Source organism: Rhinopithecus bieti, unplaced genomic scaffold (genome assembly GCF_001698545.2).
Source record: "Rhinopithecus bieti isolate Rb0 unplaced genomic scaffold, ASM169854v2 scaffold_7438, whole genome shotgun sequence".
NCBI classification, from domain to species: Eukaryota; Metazoa; Chordata; class Mammalia; order Primates; family Cercopithecidae; genus Rhinopithecus; species Rhinopithecus bieti.
In genome coordinates, this window is record NW_016805589.1 from 2,455,488 (window position 1) to 2,475,422 (window position 19,935).

The following is a 19,935-nucleotide window of genomic DNA, read 5'->3' on the forward strand; positions in this document are numbered from 1 at the left end:
AAAGTTCATATACTTGCTTGAACTGGGCCACCTGTTCATCTCTCAGGTTTTAGCAGCCAGAATCAAGAAAGAAACCTAATCATTTAAAACTGTTCACAGAGTCTGCAGTAAATGCAAACTGGTAGCTCAGGAGGACGAATTTTTCTGATGTAAAACTACAAAATAAATACAATAAGTAGGAGAAGAGGTGTACAAGTTCCTCTTCCCCCTCTAAAATGAAAATGGAAATGATGTATTTTAACTTCTAAGAAAGTCTTCATTGAGCACAAAGAAGATACAAGGACAGTATGAGTTAGGTGCCATTTTAGCATAAATAGTTGAAAAAAGTGGGTATCTCCCTATTGCAGTGTGTGTATGTGCATACGTATTTATGGTGACCAGAGATGAACAGACTTCCCATACTCTCTGGGATTTGACAGTTGTCCAGTGGGAGGTGGGATTGTGTAAAGTTCCAGGAAAGCACAAGGATAGAAGTAGAGACACTTAACAAGACTCTTCAAGCTCCCAAGCTGACATGTTACTGAATCAAGTTTCTGCCACTGAGTAATTTGGGACCCATCACTTAGGTTTTGACCAGGGCCTTCTAGTCCATGAATCATCCAGAATGATGTACATGAGTTTACAGGTCCTCTTTAGCTGTAAAATCCTGTCATTCCAGACCACTTCTTTTTTATTCGTTAATTCCATGTCTACATAGATAAGTATTGTTGAAAGTACTGCAAAATTGGTCCTTTCCTGAATTTCTTCTGAAAGATTGTGTTTTGGCCCCTAAGTATTTTATACTGGTCTTGATGGAGTATAAACTCATGTTTTGTTTATTATCGTGTACCATAGACTGATCCAGGGGCTGAGGATATAATGGTGAACAGGACACAATTACTGTTTGCATTCTATTGAGAATGTAACAGAAAAAAACAAGTAAAGAATCAAATAAAAAAGATAATTTCAGATATTGTTAACTGCTATAAAGAAAGAAATCAGGGTAAGGGAATGACCAGTGGTATTGATTGTGGGTTGCGTTATATTGAAGCGGTTGCATTGAAGCTGAGATCTGAATGATGAAAAGCTGTGGGAGAAGAGCAGTCCTGGTAGAGGAAACAGCTGTAGCAAAGGCTATGAGGTGGGGCCATGAGCTCGGCACGTTGAGGTGACAGGAAGGCCACTGTGTGGAGCAGAATGCATGTGGTCATTGACGCAATCAGAGGTAGTCAGTGCTCAGTAGTATAGGCCTTATAGGCCATCCCAAGTAGTTTTGGTTATGGTCTAAATGCAATGGGAAGCTACTGGAGGGTTTTAAGAGAAGAGGTGATATGAACTAATTTGCACTTTAGACAGTTCACTTTGGCTACTGGTTGAAGAATGGACATCAGAGGAATAAAATAGGAAGCTGGAGCTCTGTTACTTGAGAGGGGTCAGATATGATGGGCCTGGGACTAACAGAAGAAAAATTGTTTCAAGTCACTTGGTCTAAATTGCCTTCTTTTGTAAGTGGTACAGTGGTGATCTAATCCATGTATTTAAATGAACAGAAACACTGCAGTGGATTAGTTTTTGATTCTTTGTTTAGATGTTGAATTTAAAAGTAAACCCTTACTAGTCTAATTGTACAGTTGAATGAAATAAAGGTGGTCTTTTTTTGATAAAGAAGATTTATATTATAAATAACTGGATCTTCTAATTTCTCAGTCTTGGCTAACATTCCTTAAAATTAAAAACGGTCTTACACTTTCACTTCAATATTTTTATTTTATATGTAAAAATAGGTTATAAAGTGTCTTTTTCTGTGTTTATGGATTTTAAATCATGTCATTTTGGCGTTTTACTGGTTAAATATGACATATTTAAAAGTGTACATTTTGCGTCTTTTAGAACTCTTCAGATGCTGCCTTTGGTAAGAGAAAAGGAAAGTTTCTTTCGCCTCTGACGACTGAACTAACATGAGGGCTGAAGTGTGCAGCACATCCGTGAAATCCTAGACAGCTGTACCAAATCCCACTCCTTTGCTAAGAGCTGAGCTGAGTGACAGGGGACTTTAATTAGAGCAGCTTTTAGGAGGACTGAGAAAATGAAAAAAAAAAAAAAGTAGACTTGGCTGGATTGGCCTGATTTGTGTTCTGACGTGTCTCTAATTAAATCATCACTGTTTCTTTCCTCAGGGATCAACGAGCAAGGGCTGTATCGAATTGTGGGGGTCAACTCCAGAGTGCAGAAGTTGCTGAGTGTCCTGATGGGTGAGTGCGGCAGGGGCTCTGCTAGGCCGGTCCCTGGGTGGGGGGCCCACTCTGAGAAGTCACCAGGTCTGTGAGTAGATACAGTCTGTGGCAAAGGAATCAGGGTATCCATGAGCTGTCACCCAGAAGTCAGCTGCCTCATCAGTCAGTTGTCATGGCTTCAGGCGCTGCTGGGAAAGGTTCTGAGTAGGACTGGACAAAATAAAAAATGCCAGGCCCCAGACACCACACCCTCTCTGTCTGTAGGTTCAGCGCTTCTGGTCCAAGTGGTACTCGGTCACTCACGTGACCGCCACACCCTACTCTGTCTTTAATAGCTCATGACTCCCTCCATTCTCTTTTGGGGCAGGTATTTAGTGGGACACACCCAATGCCCAAGGAAAGGCATCGTTCTGGGCTCCAGAGGACCTCAGAGTTCATGTTCCTGATACTGAGCAGGTGTCATGTAACTCTCAGTTAAAATGTATATAAGCAGATAAATCTTCTGATCCTCTTTGCTTCTAGATTTCAACTGAATACTTATCACTTGAGCAGCAGAACCCCGTTTGCCACTGGCTGATACAAATATAAAACCACTGACTCCAAATGTGCAGCATTTGAATCAAAAGCCCATGAGTCCATGAGCCAAATTTGCTTAGGCTGCAGATTTCCTGTATTTTTAGATGTGAGTGCAGCCAGCCTCCATGAGTCACATGGATCTAAATGGCAAACAGATCAGATTTCACAGAGGCTGTTATTCCTCCTCATGGAAGCCCTAGCTTGTAAAGATGGACTATCACTTGGGGTACCCAGCTCAGTGTTTTGGACAGGGACAGTTCTTGTGTTAGTATTTGTAATTTCTTTTGCCATCCCACTTTCTGAAAATAGCTTTCTTATGTAAAGAAATCTCTTCTCTCATGTTGGCCAGAATGACTGTCTTCACCTCTTTTTGAGAGAGTCATTCACTTCTTGTAACCAAAACCCTATTGTATTGCTAATTAGTGTGAGATCTGTTGTTTGAAACTATGATTTTTTGTGAGATGCTCTAGCAACGAGTATCTGGGTTTTTTTTTGTTTAAGATTTGATATATGGTTAGTTTTTATAAAAATTAAACTTTTCATTTTGAGATAATTGTAGATTTACATGCGACTGTAAGAAATAATATAGAGTTCCTGTGTACCACTTATCCAGTCTTCTCTAAAGGTGTAACATCTTGCAAAACACAATTTTAATATCACAACCAAAATATGGGCATTAATTTAGTCAAGATGCAGAACATTTCCATCACTAAAAGGATTCCTTGTGATGTTGTACAAGCACGTACCTCACTTCCCACCTTGTACCCTGTGTCTGACCCCTGGCAATCAGTAATCTAGTCCCTATTTCTATAATTTTGTCATTTCAAGATTGTTATTTAAATGGAATTATACAATACAGAACATTTTGGGATTGGCATTGTTTTTCAATCCGTGTAATTTTCTCAAGGTTTATTTTTGCTGTTCCATGTATTAATAGTTCTTTTTTATTGCTGAGTAATATTCCATTGTATGGATACACTGCACTTTGTTGAACCATTCATTTATTGAAGGGCATCTGAGTTGTTTCCAGTTTGGGGCAATTATGATAAAGCTTCTGTAAATTTTCATATATAGTTCCTGTGTGAACGTATAGTTGTTCCTCTGGGATAAATGTCTGAGTGTGCAGTTGCTGGGTTGTATGGTGATAGGCTTAATTTTTGAGAAATACTAATATAAAGAAGAATTGAGAGTCTAATAGCTGTCAATCCTTAGTTTTTCATTTCTGACCAGAGCTGCAAACATTTGTGGGGTGTCTGCTGTTTAGAACAGATGTCAGATGCTAGAGATTAAACTTTAGAAAGAGCGTTCCTTTTCTGTAAGGAGTCCTGGTAGGGTGAAATATGTGTGTATATGAAAGCTGTAATGTAAAGTATGATATTCGTGCTTAATATGTGCCGGGTCTAGAAGATTGAGTAGTGTAGTGAAGGAGAGAGTAGAATAATAATTCCAATTCAGGAAGTATTCTGAACAAAGGGTCTATGGTGGCTACAGCAAAGGGTATTGATTCTATGATTATTATTTTAATATCTCTGAAAGACAGGCCAGGCACAGTGGCTCACGCCTGTAATCCCAGCACTTTGGGAGGCCAAGGTGGGCAGATCACGAGGTCAGGAGATCGAGACCATCCTGACTAACACAGTGAAACCCCATCTCTACTAAAAATACAAAAAATTCGCCGGGAGTGGTGGCAGGCACCTGTAGTCCCTGCTGCTGTGGAGGCTGAGGCAGGAGAATGGCGTGAACCCGGGAGGCGGAGCTGGCAGTGAACCAAGATCATGCCACTGCACTCCAGCGTGGGTGACAGAGTGAGGCTCCATCTCAAAAAAAAAAAAAAAAAAAAAATTCTGAAAGACTTACTTGAGGCTGGGACAGGAGAGTTTTAAAGTTGAATAGCTAAGGTGGTCTCTTTTGTTGAGGAACTTGAATATTGCGCCAAGGTGTTTGGGGTTTTTTCTATAGGAAGTAAGAAACTATTAAAAGTTCTAAATAGTAGGATTATATCCATTATGATGCTTTTGCACACAAAAGTGTCAAGAAGACAATTCAGAATAGTTTACAAGGAAAAAAAAAGCATTTATTTGCTCACGTAACTGGGAAATCCAAGACAGAAACATGGCAGAGTCAGGGATGCTAATGATGTCTTTACTTTTGCTGGATCCTTTGCCCCTTCCTTCTTCTGGCTTCTCATGTTCTCTGACCTCTTTTGGGCTTGGTGTGGCTTTGTTCTCCGAGGGAGTGTACCAGACAGGTTCAGCCTCTGCAGTCCTTGGAGCCTGTGGTCACTGAGAAGAGAGTGCCTTTCTTGGCCGTGTTGGCAGAAGGCTCCAGTGAGGACTTTGCTTGGCCAATATGGGGCCATTCACATGATTCGTTTCTCAATCTCAGACCAGTCACATGGCCCACAGCAGATGGCCTGGATCCTCTGCCTGTGTTGGGGATGTGGGGATGGGGTGGAGGGTTGGGGTGGGGACGGGGTTAGTCCCTGAAACCCAGTGGACTGAGCAGGATTATTGAAAGGATGATGGAGGAGTGCTTTCCTGAAATAATGGCTGTGGGTAGCTTTTTAAAAAAAGTCTATCTAATACAGATGTAACAATATCAGATTCTAGCATTAGAAGCATAATCTTGGCTACAATGTGGAGCATGTATTTGATTATGGAAAGACATGGAGGCGGAAGATGGTTGTAATAGATTAGGTAAGGCAAACCCTATCAAAGACTGAACCAGGTGCTCTGAAGTCAGGAAAAAAGGACAGACTCAAAATGAGTATAGAGAGAGAATCAACAGGACTTTTAACCAACTTGATATGGGGGAACAGAAGGGGCAGAGAGATTTCAAAGATGACAGATTATTATGTAAGATGACACTAATGAAAAGAAATATGACATTTTAGACTGCTTTGCTAATCTAAAAAAGAACCACTTTAGCTCAGTTGTGTTAAGCAAAAGAGTGGTTATGAAAGGATCTTGTTTTTATCACTTTTCTTAGTGGCCTTCACACAAGATATTTGTCTTGTTCTCTTCCTTGGTTTTCCTGGGGATAGAGAAAATAATCATGAACATTTGAGAAATGTCATGAAAAAGTAATAACTAGCAGCTGAAAGTCACGAGGGCAGCTGCTTCTGCCAGGAGGACATTACAGATAGACTGGAATCTAATCCGAGATCCAACCAGAGCTGCGAGATGACCACAGTGCAACCTCCAATTGAAAGTTGAGAATGGTATACATGATTCTCCCTAGCAGTTACGTGAGTTTGAATTAAAAAAAAAAAAAAAAAAAAAAAGTAAGTTTGAATCTCTCAGTTACAGAATCACCAGGGCTCCAGACCTGAAGGAGGAGCTTCATCTTCTCTTTTGTGAACATGCCCTCAACTTCATCCATTCTTGGTACTGGCAGTATCTGGGCTAGCCAAGAGTATAAAATAAACATGGCACCTGTGCTCCAAAACCTTCCCCTGAGATGGCTGGGCCGAGTGAACCTTTCATTAACTATTTCTCTATTATAAATTAATTGGATGCTTATTATGTGCCAGGTACTGTGTAAGATTGGGTTTATCTGTCCAGGGCTCTCAAAAGTGGAGTAGTATGTTTTGGTTATTGAAAATATGGCTGGTCAGGCATGGTGGCTCACGCCTATAATCCTAGTACTTTGGGAGCTGAGGCAGGTGGATGACCTGAGGTCAGGAGGTTGAGAGCAGCCTGGCTAACATGGTGAAACCCCATCTCTCCTAAAATACAAAATTAGGCTGGGCGTGGTAGCTCACACCTGTAATCCCAGCACTTTGGGAGGTCAAGGCGATCGGATCACCTGAAGTCAGGAGTTCTAGACCAGCCTCACCAACATGGTGAAACCCTTTCTCTACCAAAATAGACACAAAAAAATTGGTCAGGTGTGGTGGCACATGCCTGTAATCCCAGCTACTCGGGAGGCTGAGGCAGGAGAACATCTTGAAGCCGGGAGGCAGAGGTTGCAGTGAGCCAGGACTGCTCCATTGCGCTCCAGCCTGGGCAACAAGAATGAAACCCCATCCCAAAAAATAAAAAATAAAAAAATTAGCCAGGTGTGGTGGTGTGCACCTGTAGCCCCGCTACTCAGGAGGCTGAGGCAGGAGAATCCCTTGAACCCAGGAGGCAGAGGTTGCAGTGAGCCAAGATTGTACCACTGAACTGCCGGCCTGGATGACAGAGCAAGACTCCATTTCATAAATAAATGTGTGCTTTAGTGCAAATGTACACCACTTAATATGAAATCTGTAGAGTTGCTAAATATTGAGCTCTGATTACATGTATTTTTAAAATACTTGATACTCAAAAACCAGTTTATCCCTGCTTCTTAATCTAGTTTAAGTTAACCCATATTAAATTTATTACATAAAACAAAGCTTTCCTTAATGACTTAAATTCAGCAAACATTTATTGATATCTAGTACCTACTCTCAAGAAACTCATAGGAAAATTTAAATTCTAGTTTTGTTATTAGATGTATATTTTTTCTTACAAAGTAATATCTATTAGTAAATCACATGTAATTTCAAAGAAATTTTAAAATGTCCTTTTCATCTTAGTTCTTCAGTTTTATCCAGATCAAGAAGACAAGACCAAAAAGTAAACATTTTGATTTCATAATGCCTTGGTAATAGCTATAAAAGTTGGACAAAATCAGTTATTCAAAATAACCTTGTCATTTGTTTAGCTATAAACAGGGAATCTGCAGCATAGAATAGTCAAGAGATTGGTCCATATGGTCCAGTGAGTGAGAGTCAGAGGCTTTCCAACTATATTTTCCTCAGAAATCTAACTGCTGGTTTGTTTTCAAAAGAAAAACTCTTGACATTATCCTGTTGCATTCTGGTTCATTTTTATCTCACAATCCTATTGCCTAAGAGAGTTCATGCACGTTGTACATGAATTTTCACTGGGTCAATTAATAAGTGACCATATATATTAAAGTCCACTGTAACAAAGTACACTGCATTTGTTCAATTAACCAGTATGACTGCCTGCTATATGCCAAACAGCATGCTAGTCCCTGTGTGCACAGAGATAAACATGGTTTTATTCTCATTGAATTGACAATCTTAGTAAAGAAGAGAGACATTAAGCAAGTAAATAAATTAGTGGTCTGTTAAGATTTAAAATACTCTAAAATATTAAGAGGGAATGTGTCTTTCCTCCATGTGAAGGAAGCTCCAGTAGCCTAACATTGTCGTCATTCTTCATCCCCTTATCCAGTCTGCCCTAGGTAAAGTGACTTGCCCAATTGTAAATCTAGTAGGAGAAACAAGGTGCAATTAGCCCACTTCCTCCCCACTCCTGTTTGGGACCAGCCTATCTGAAGAGACATTCATTCTATTCTGCTTCTATGGGATCAGGTTCTGCCTCTGCAGAGACAGGGTCTCATGTGTTGCCAGGCTGGAGTGCAGTGACTATAGGCATGATCATCTTTAGCCTTGATGAACTCCTTGGCTCAAGCAATCCTGCTGCCTCAGCCTCCGAAGTAGCTAGGACTACAGATGTGTGCCACTGTGCTCAGCAAGAGAATATGGGTTTTATCTTAAGGCCAGTAAGCTTCCTATCACTGAACTCTAGAATTGGACAGATTTACCCTGTCTCAAGCATTGCTCTCCTGGGCTAGACCCTTAACCTGCTGAACTGGTTTCAGCAATCAAATGCACTGTTGTCACAACAAACTATTTATGGTGATACTAGGTCAGAATGACTTTAGTATCCACATGAAGTACATGCAAAGGTCCAAAGGGTGGGCAGTCTATGGAACGGTGAGATGGCTGCTGCCACGGAAGCCCAAAATCAGTGACAGATCTTCAAGGGGAGACAAGAGCGACACAGCTGGCCCCAAGAGAGTCATAAATCTTTCCTAGCTCATGGAAGGAAGAGAAGAGAAAAGAGGAGGGGGTAGGAAAAAAGAGGGAATTGAAGTCAGAACTGAACTGAAAACCCATAGCTGTTTTTTAGTTAGCCAAGCACTACTAACCTTTAAGATCAAAGGGAAAAAGAGGAAAAACTAAAGCCAAGTGTTTCTTATCCTGACCAATCTGCCTTTTCTCTATATTCTTAAAAATCTTGCAGTTATGTCATTTGAAAAAAAATTTTTTTAAACATATCCACACTAGAAGTGAAGGGTACTCTCTAGAAAGTGAAAGAAATAGAAGATGGCTGAATAGGAACAGCTCCAGGCTACAGCTCCGAGCATGAGCAACACAGAATACAGGTGATTTCTGCATTTCCAACTGAGGTACCAGGTTCATCTCACTGGGGCGTGTCAGACAGTGGGTGCAGGACAGAGGGTGCAGCCCACCAAGCGAGAGCCAAAGCAGGGTGAGGCATCACCTAACCCAGGAAGTGGAAGGGGTAAGGGAATTCCCTTTCCTAGCCAAGGGAAACCATGACACACAGCACCTGGAAAATCGGGTCACTCTCACCCTAATACTGTGCTTTTCCAAGGGTCTGAGCAAACGGCACACCAGGAGATTATATCCCACACCTGGCTTGGAGGGTCCCACGCCCATGGAGCCTCCCTTATTGCTAGCACAGCAGTCTGAGATCTTAACTGCAAGGTGGCAGTAAGGCTGGGGGAGGGCGCCCGTCATTGCTGAGGCTTGAGTAGGTAAACAAAGTGGCCAGGAAGCTCAAAAAGGATGGAGCCCACCGCAGCTGAAGGAGGCCTGCATGCCTCTGTAGACTCCAGCCAAGTGTAGACTCTGGAGATAAGGCATAGCCGGGGACAAGGCACAGCCAAACAAAAGGCAGCAGAAACCTCTGCAGATTTAAATGTTCCTGACAGCTTTGAAGAGAGTAGTGGTTCTCCCAGCACAGAGTTTGAGATCTGAGAAAGGACAGACTGCCTCCTCAAGTGGGTCCCTGACCCCAAGTAGCCTAACTGAAAGGCACCCCCGAGTAGGGCAAACTGACACCTCACACGGCCGGGTACCCTTCTGAGCCGAAGCTTCCAGAGGAACGATCAGGCAGCAACACTTACTGTTCAGCAATATTCACTCTTCTGCAGCCTCCGCTGCCAATATCCAGGCAAACACAGTCTGGACTGGACCTCCAGCAAACTCCAACAGACCTTCAGCTGAGGGTCCTGACTGTTAGAATGAAAACTAACAAACAGAAAGGACATCCACACCAAAACCCCATCTGTACATCACCATCATCAAAGACCAAAGGTAGATAAAACCACAAAGATGGGGAAAAACAGCAGAAAAGCTGAAAATTCTAAAAATCAGAGCGCCTCACCCCCTTCAAAGGAATGCAGCTCCTCGCCAGCAACAGAACAAAGCTGGATGGAGAATGACGAGTTGAGAGAAGAAGGCTTCAGATGATCAAAATTCTCCGAGCTAAAGGAGGAGGAGATTCAAACTCATCGCAAAGAAGCTAAAAACCTTGAAAAACTTAGACGAATGGCTAATTAAACAATGTGGAGAAGTCCTTAAATGACCTGATAGAGCTGAAAACCATGGCATGAGAACTACGTGACAAATGCACAAGCTTCATCAACCGATTCGATCAACTGGAAGAAAGAGTATCAGTGATTGAAGATCAAATGAATGAAATGAAGCAAGAAGTAAAAATAAAACAAACTAAGAATAAGAATAAAAATAAATAAAAATAAATAAAATAAATAAACAAAAAATAAAATGAAAGAGTAAAAATAAACGAACAAAGCCTCCAAGAAACATGGGACTATGTGAAAAGACCAAATCTACGTCTGACTGGTGTACCTGAAAGTGACAGGGAGAATGGAACCAAGTTGGAAAACACTCTTCAGGATATTATCCACGAAAACTTCCCCAACCTAGCAAGGCAGGCCAACATTNAGATTGGGTTTATCTGTCCAGGGCTCTCAAAAGTGGAGTAGTATGTTTTGGTTATTGAAAATATGGCTGGTCAGGCATGGTGGCTCACGCCTATAATCCTAGTACTTTGGGAGCTGAGGCAGGTGGATGACCTGAGGTCAGGAGGTTGAGAGCAGCCTGGCTAACATGGTGAAACCCCATCTCTCCTAAAAATACAAAAATTAGGCTGGGCGTGGTAGCTCACACCTGTAATCCCAGCACTTTGGGAGGTCAAGGCGATCGGATCACCTGAAGTCAGGAGTTCTAGACCAGCCTCACCAACATGGTGAAACCCTTTCTCTACCAAAAATAGACACAAAAAAATTGGTCAGGTGTGGTGGCACATGCCTGTAATCCCAGCTACTCGGGAGGCTGAGGCAGGAGAACATCTTGAAGCCGGGAGGCAGAGGTTGCAGTGAGCCAGGACTGCTCCATTGCGCTCCAGCCTGGGCAACAAGAATGAAACCCCATCCCAAAAAATAAAAAATAAAAAAATTAGCCAGGTGTGGTGGTGTGCACCTGTAGCCCCGCTACTCAGGAGGCTGAGGCAGGAGAATCCCTTGAACCCAGGAGGCAGAGGTTGCAGTGAGCCAAGATTGCACCACTGAACTGCCGGCCTGGATGACAGAGCAAGACTCCATTTCAAAAAAAAAAAAAAAAAAAGGCTGAGAATTAAGTGAAACCAGATACTTTTTTGGATTACTTGGAGTTTATTTTTTGCACTCTTAATACATTGGAGGACTTTGGGTTGGAAGAGGGCTGTAAGAGCCAGCACTTTGAGAATGTCTTCTTTGTACTGATCAGGATTCCTTAAGAAAGCTTGCTAAAATTCCTCATAGCAAGTGCAGTGTGGCTTTGTTCTAGTGTCCGACCAAGAGCTACACTTGATCGCTTCCTCCTAGCAACAGAAGTCATTAGTCTTTGGAGAGTGAAAAGGACTCTTAAAGACTTGCAGATTCCTAGAAATAGAATACCTTCTGTGTGTCTGGGGGATTTCCCCCCTGAATATTAAGTAAAGATAAATCTTTCCAAATTTTAGCCCATTTTTTTGGCTATACTATTTATTAATCAGCTATATACTTGTTCAGTGTATGTCTGTCTCTCTTCCTGTCTCTCAGTACATATTTTAAATAAATTTTTTCCTAATGAAAAGTTATGAGTGGTCATTGTGAAAGTTTGGAGGAATACAAAAAGTAGAAGCAAATAACAGTTCTATAGACTAGAGTTAACCTTTATTAACTGTTTTGTCATATGACATCAAAATGTTGTATTATCACCTTTTAAATTTAGTATGGTATAATATACCATAATAAATATAGCAGTATGTTTACAAAATTAAACTCACTGTGCAGATATTACAGGTTTTATTCATGTAACACTATAGAGTGTCTGTTGTCACATGTCATTCAAGTTCTTCTAGAGTACGATTTTCTTAGGCACATATTGCATAGATGCTCTATAACTTTTTAATCAGTCCCCTGTTCTGGGATACATGGGCTAATTGCAATTCTTCATCATTCTAGAAAGCACTCAGGTAAACATCCCCATGGAGGCAGGACAGAGGGTAAACATCCCCATTGAGGCAGCAGAGATTAAGAGCATGCATTTTGAGATTAGACAAGTTGCAGTTCCACTGCTTATTTCTTTGACTTAGACAAATGATTCACACTGGTCTAGTCATCTATTTCCACATCTGTAATAACGGCTCCTGCCTCCATAGTAATGTGAGGATGGGATGAAAAGAGGCCTGTGGGTTGCTGAGTCCAGAGCCTTCACATGTTAAATATAAAATGTTAGCTGTTATAATTTTATACGCATCTTTAATTATTTCCTCAGGACTTATTTTAAGGTGTTGAATTGCTGGGTAAAGGTATGTACATGTTTTCAAGGCTCTTAGTTGATATTCCCAAGTTTGTAGTTAGCGAAGTCTGAGGAGAATATCCTATACCCCACATCTTTGCCATGCTGTGTATTGCTGTTTTGCATATAAATTATAAACCTTTTTAAAAGTACCTTTTTAAATTTAATTTTGCATTTCTGTAATTTTGGGTGAGGTTGTACTGTTTACATGTTTATTGCTGATTTATACTACTTTTGTTGAATTGCCTGTTTGTATTCTTAGCCTGTTTTTCTATTGATATGTTCTTCTTTTCCTTTAAAAAAATTGTTTTGTTTTATTTTTAATATTATTATTTTTCCTGCCCTGTCGCCCAGGCTGGAGTGCAGTGGCTCAGTGTTGGCTTACAGCAACCCCTGCCTCCCAGGTTCAAGTGATTCTCATGCTTCAGCCTCCTGAGTAGCTGGGATTATAGGTGCATGCCACCACGCCATGTTAACTTTTGTATCTTTTTAGTTGAGTCAGGGTTTCACCATGTTGGCCAGGCTAGTCTCGAACTCCTGACCTCAAGTGATCCACCTGCCTTGGCCTCCCAAAGTGCTGGGATTATAAGGCATGAGCCACTGCACCTGGCAGTGTGTTCTTCTTTTGATTACAAGACCTTTTTAGATCTATAGGCTATATTTTCAATGTGTTTTTTCAGATTATTATTTGTCTTAAACTTCATGGTGCATTTATTTTTGTTGTCTTATGAATATTTTATTGAGATGGGGTCTCACTCTTTCACCCAGGTGGGAATGCAGTGGTGTTATATTGGCTGACTGCAACCTCCACCTCCTAGGTTCAAGTGATTCTTGTGCCTCAGCTACGTGAGTAGTTGGGACTACAGGTGTGCGCCACCATGCCCAGCTAATTTTTGTATTTTTAGTAGAGATGGGGTTTCATCATGTTGCCCAGGCTGGTCTCAAACTCTTGAGCTCAAGGGATCTGCCCACCTTGGCCTCCCAAAGTGCTGGGATTGCAGGTGCGAGACACCAAGCCTGGCCTATTTTAAATTTTTATGATATCCGGTCTGTTACCTTTTTTCTAAACAAATTATGCCGTAAAAGACCTTCCTCAGGCCAGGCGTGGTGGCTCACACCTGTAATCCCAGCACTTTGGGAGGCCGAGGAGGGTGCATCATAAGGTCAGGAGTTTGAGACCAGCCTGGCCAACATGGTGAAACCCCATCTCTACTAAAAATACAAAAATTAGCCGGGCATGGTGGTGCACATCTGTTGTCCCAGCTACTCAGGAGGCTGAGGCAGGAGAATCGCTTGAACCTGGGAGGCAGAGGTTTCAGTGAGCTGAGTCGTGCCGTGGCTCTCCAGCCTGGGTAACAGAATGAGACTCTGTCTGTCTCAAAAACAAACAAACAAACAAACAAACAAAAACGCTTACCCAATCTAGAATGACAAAAACCTTAATTTCCCTTAAAATCTGTCATGCAAAATGGAAACTCTCCTTTCTCCTCTAATACTTGTCCAGTTGACTGGTATCCATATAATGAGTCATTTTCCCCTTTCCACTACTTTTATATATCACCATGTAATCATTCTTTTATACATATTGGGGGCCATTGAAGGAGTTTGTATACATACTTTTCTAAAGGCAAACAAATCCCTTTACTGTTTGTTTTTCTATAATTCTCAATATTTTAAACACACTGACATTTTCACCTTTTAATGTTTAATTTTCCCCTGATTCTTTGCATTCTAGCAAAATTCTCAAACTTGTCCCCATCTCAGTGTTACTCATTTAAAATTATTGGGTCAACTGTGATTATTATTTTGCTGTTTACAATGCATATTTTAACTTTCTGTAATTGGATTTTCCAGTGTCTTTATTATCTTATTTAACTCCTTTTATTTCTACTTTTCAGCTATAATCTTTATTATTTTGGTCTGTTTCTTGTTTTATTTTGTTGTCTTAGTTTCTAGCATCCATATTTTTTGAATTTTATTTATATGACGGAGCAGGTGCTGTCTGAATTATTTTTCAGAGTGCTTTGATGTCTGTATTTTTTGCCAACAAATATTTTATAGGAGTTTATATCTTCTGTTTAATCAAACCTTTGCTTTTAAACTCACTGTGGAGATTCTCCTTGTTCTGCTGTTTTCCTGAATGCTGTTAGAATCATTATCTTACATGATAATTGGAGGGCTATTGTACATGATTTGAGCCAACTTTCTGGTATTCTTAAAGCTTTCATTGAGTGGACCTCTAAGCCTGCATTGATTTTTCCTGGTTTTGCTATTTGGTCATGGTCCTGGGAGAAGCCGGGTTTACTCCTGGGTAATCTGAAGCATGCTGTGGTTCTTCCCTCATGGCTGTCATGTTTCTTCTAGGGCTCTCCTGAATTCACTTGCCTTGATACAAAAGGACTCCCCTCCACTTCTGCTCTGCAGTCTGATTTCGTTGCCTGGATTGTAATCTCATGACAGCTCTGGGTGCCCCAGAAAGTAGCCCCCAATAGTGTGTGTGCTGGAGTGGGGTTCGGGGGTTGCAGCATGGCCTTTTCCCCACACCCCCGGCTGGCTTGGGCTAAGTTTTTGGTGGGCAGAGGGCCACCACCTATCACATTGTTTCCCTAGCTGGGTTTTCCTCAGGCCTTCATCTGAGCTTTGCCTAGTGGATATCCTGGTGGCAGGAGAATGTTGGCTGAGAGCCTAATTTTCTGTGCTATTAAAAATTTGTGTTCCTTGTGTGTGTGTGTTTTTACCGTGATGGTAAAGGACTGCAAATTCAGCATCACTGTTTTTCTCATCCTGTAACCTTTTTTGTTCTTCTTCTTTTTTAAAAAAACCACATGTAAAGCAAACTTAGTAAAACAGAGAACACAACGAAGGTATTATAGAGCAGTGCTGTAAAGCACAGAATTATAGTAGCATTCTTCCCCCACTTACCTCAGACCCAGTGGTGAACTATCCTTCCTTACTCTGGGACCTTGAATGTCTGCATTTCTTTTTTCTATGCCCCTTATTTCCCGTACCTTTCCACAGAGTGGCATAAATAAAAGCAATCAACGACTTCTTTCTGAAGAAATCAAAATGCTTTATGATGATTTCTAAGACCTAAAGGCTTACATAGGATTGAGTGGAAACAGCTCAGACTTTGAAGACTGTAGACTGCTGGAGTAGGGGAACCATGAGAAGAGCAAACATCCAATTTTGTCTACCAGTAAAGGGGAGCAGACAAAGGATGACAGGACCAGAAGATGATAGACTACTTGGATAGAGCATTGATCATTCTGGGAGCTATCAATACGGCTACTAATCACGATCCTGAGTCCCCAAAGAAGAGACACACAGATGGAAACTCACCTCCTCCTCTGCTCCAGCCACCATAACCTTTGCCTGTTGGGATGCTTCAGGCAGGCCCTCATAAGACTGGGGCTTGAGCCAGTAAGAGCTTTTGGATCTCAAAACAGAAGGGACTGTTAGAGATAGGATATGCACATAAAAAACTGGCATTAGCAGTTGCCTCTACCTTTTCATGTATATGTCTTTTTTTCTTTGAATTCTTAACATGTGCATATATTACTTTCTCACTTAAAGAGAGAAAAACACTAATTTGCATACAGTATAATGTAGTATTAGGAAATTTAAGTGTACATAGGTAACTTTCCTAATGATTTCCTCCAAAATATCCTTCATTTTGTCTACAGCACAGTGATAGACTAGATGACTCTTGGGACTGATCCAAGTGTGACATTTCTAAGATGTTCTCCCCTTATAACCGCTGCTTCCAGTCTGTGTCTTCTAGTTTTCTGAATTCATGTGATAGTAGATTCAGGAGGAAATAATATTCATTCTGCTTTCCCCACATGATGCCTTTAGTACACTGGATTGCTCCTCTAGTTTAGATCTGTTTTACTGAGCAGCAGTGGTCAAGGGACATGGTGGAGAGAAAGGTACTGAGTTCTAAAGAAGAGTGTAAATGATGTCTCTGCAGCATATTCAGATGCCATCAGGAAACTTCTGTATGTGACAGGAGCATCAGGAGGGAGGTGTGGAAATCAGTAGCACTTTCTGAAAATGGTGTAGCTTGGGAGGCTGTATTCAACTTAGTTTGGATTTTAAATGAATTAAAATGGATGTGCTCGAGTTATGAGCCTTGCCTCATCAGTGCTATAAAAAGCCCTTTAGCCGGGCTGTAATTTGACTCTCCTCTCTAATGTTACGCAATATTCCTATGGTTACAGAGCCCGAATAAGTGGAAGCTAATCATTAGTTTGCTAAATGTGGTTCATGGAACAGTTCACAACTCCCAGACTTGCCAACTGCTGCTTGTTCAGTTTCATGTTCACTCTTCTTGGGTAGAAGTTGGTTTCTTCCTTAGAAAAATGTACAGTAACATTTGCTTCACATCCAGGAACCATGCAGGATGGCAGCTCTCCATGTGTCTTAGGATGGGGAGGGAAAGAGGTCATGCAAAGCAGAGGTTTTTGATACATGCTCTTCTTCAGGAAAAAGCCATTCAGGGAGTGCAAGATGACAAAGACACGAATTAAAGTGGCAGACATTTTGGATACTGGGAAAATCACATTTTGTGAACTTTTCAGAAATTTGCTCTGATAGGACTCTGGAATTTACTGTTCTGTGGCCCCAGAAATAAAATTATGCTCTTTAGGTTCCTCCTTGTTTGTTTCATGTGACAAGAAAGACTTCATTTTATTGCTCAGGGTCACATGCAAACATCATACAGGTATTGTGCCTTTGAGAGCCACATGTTTCATGAGCTGGGGGCCCTTTCTTCTCTCATAACCCAGTGTGTGTCGGGGGAACACACGGAGAGCAGTAAACACCAGTTGGACTTGTGCCCCTACCTGGTGATGATAGGCTAAATCCTGAGGCCATTCATGAGTATTTGGCCTCTTTCTATTTGGATGAAAGTGGTTTCTTTCCCAGTAAATAGAAAATGTCTTGTGCCCACCTGCGACTTATTTTTTTTCCAGCTGAAAGGCTGTTGGCCCTGCAGGAGGAACAGCTTTCTTCATTGATATCACAGAATTATTCTTGGAGACTGTTCAGAAAGATGCAGTCTAGTGGCTGCCTCCCTTTACCTGGTGCATCATTTAGATCTCTTTGCATCGTAAAAAGACAGAAAACCTGACCTCACCTGGCTTAAGGGGAAAAAGGAATTTACTGGCTCACGTGATAAGAAGGAGAGGCAAATACAAGGGTTCAGGATCCACCATTTCTGCTTATCTCGTCTCTGGATTTGTCGGACTTTCAGGCTCTGTGTGGTGGCACCTGGCAGTTACATAACCTCCCAGTGCAAGCCCAGCAAACAGAAAATATCTGTTCCCGACTCCTGGAGAGTTACTCTGATTGGGCAGGCTTAGGTCTTGGGCCATCCCTCATCTAGTCATTAAGTCCAGAGAGATGATCTACTTTTGGCCAGTCTGTCCTGAATCTCATTTTCCACCCCTGGAAAAAGTAAGAAAAGGGTTGCTCTCCTACTCAAAATGAGGTGCTATGCAGAAAAAAAAAGGACTGGGAGCTGGCGGGCAAAGCACTAGTCTTTAGCCAGTATGAGGGAGCTGGATTCTCCCTCCTGTGCACTGAAAAAGACTCTGTGACCCTCCCACCGGTACGTGTGTGACCTGGCCTGCCTCACCAGAGACGGGATGGGGATCTGTGAAGCAATTACACTCCCTAACCTCTGCCTCTTCTTCTCATCTCCTTGTGTGCTACTCAGGAAGATTACAAGAATTACCTCTTCTGATCTTTTATCGTACATGCTTGTTTAAAATATACTGATTTGTTTAAAAGTCCATGCAAGAAGAGACAAAAGAAATTGTCAGAGCTGATAGTTATGGTGGTTCTCATTGCACATTTGAACTTAAAGCAATTTTTTAAAAAATACAAAAGTAATGGAATAAAATGATACCACAGTCCACCACTTTAACCCAACCACTAATTTAGAGTATTTCCTTTCAGCTTTGTTCATATAAAAAGTTCATAGAGAAAGTTTCTCACAAACATATCTTGTTTTTTTTTTTATTTGACATTATATAATGCAGGCATTTTCCATGTTGCTTTACAGTCATTGTTGTCATATAAATCAGCGAGGTAATATTCCATCAGGTAGACATACTATAATTCACTTAATCATTCTTCTATCATTGGACATTTAGGTTGTCTCCTTTTTTTCTTTTTCTTTTTTTTTTTTTATTCTGCTTTTACAAAGAAGAGTGTATGCTGAGCATATCTGGGGTCTGTAACTTTTCTCCTGCGTTATCTTATTTTCTGAGGATAGACTGTGAGAAATGGGATTACTGGTTCAAAGGGTGTAAACATTTTTAAGACTTTGATACATATTACCAAATTGCTTCTCAAAACTGTTGCATTTTTCTCTCCTGCTGCCAGCAGGATAGGAGAGGATCAGTTTCACTACATTCTTGCCAGCAATAGATACTGGGATTTTTAGACATTTTCCTAATTTAATAGGTAAAAAAATACTCGTTGTGTTTGTTTTACTTTGCATTTCTCTAGTTACTAGCAAGATTGGATGCCTTTATGTGTGCTTATTTATTAGTTCCATTTTATGCTGTGCTTTATGTATTGTCTTGTCTTCATTTTAGACCCCAAGACTGCTTCTGAGACAGAAACAGATATCTGTGCTGAATGGGAGATAAAGACCATCACCAGTGCTCTGAAGACCTACCTAAGGTAGGGACTTTCCATCTGCAAGGCAGAGCGCCAGCTAGTTATCATGCAATCAGGAAGAAAGCAGTTTTATTTTCAGACTCCGGAGAGCTGTCGGGTGGGTGTTTGAGATGTGGAAACAGCTTCTGTGTGGGTGCGTTTAGCTCAGCTGGTCAAACCAATTGTAAATCATCCATAGTTGATGGGTTGCCTTTGTGCAATGACACCATGAGTGATTTAGGAAACTTTGTTCTATATGAGAAGTATTGTGATAATTAGCCTTGAACAGAACCTACAATGGGGTCTTCCCCGAAGTCCCTGAATAATCTGTTAAGAACACAAGGAATCATAAATCATATTCTGTTAAGAATCCATGATTACATACCCCATGTATTTTGATAGTTTCATACTTTACACAGAGTACATTGCTGACATAGTTCTTAAAAATGAGAACGTAATGGAACTCCTTTCTGACTCCTTCCCTTAGATTGGACAATATTATCTCCCTGGAGATACTATTTTCCTTGTATCATTTATATACGATATTACTGAACCGTCTCTACACCTCCTTTCATTATTAAGAGTTGGGTTATTGACCAGCTGCCTGCATCTTAGTTTCATGAATAAACCAAAGTATTTATGCTGGACTTGAAAGACAGGAATACTGTAGTTCTTCTTACGAGAAAAGGTGGGACCTAGTCTTTTTTTTTTTTTTTTTTTTTTTTTTTATTGAGACGGAGTCTCGCTCTGCGCCCAGGCTGG

General features: G+C 41.1%; 1 protein-coding gene across 1 annotated transcript in view; it reads left to right on the forward strand.

The window, feature by feature from the left end:
- Nucleotides 1–19,935, forward strand: part of ARHGAP26 (Rho GTPase activating protein 26) — a 461,308-nt gene that overhangs the window by 271,047 nt on the left and 170,326 nt on the right. Inside the window, 2 exon segments of the mRNA XM_017872973.1 lie at nucleotides 2,157–2,231; nucleotides 19,110–19,197. Coding sequence (XP_017728462.1) covers nucleotides 2,157–2,231; nucleotides 19,110–19,197 — 163 coding nt within the window.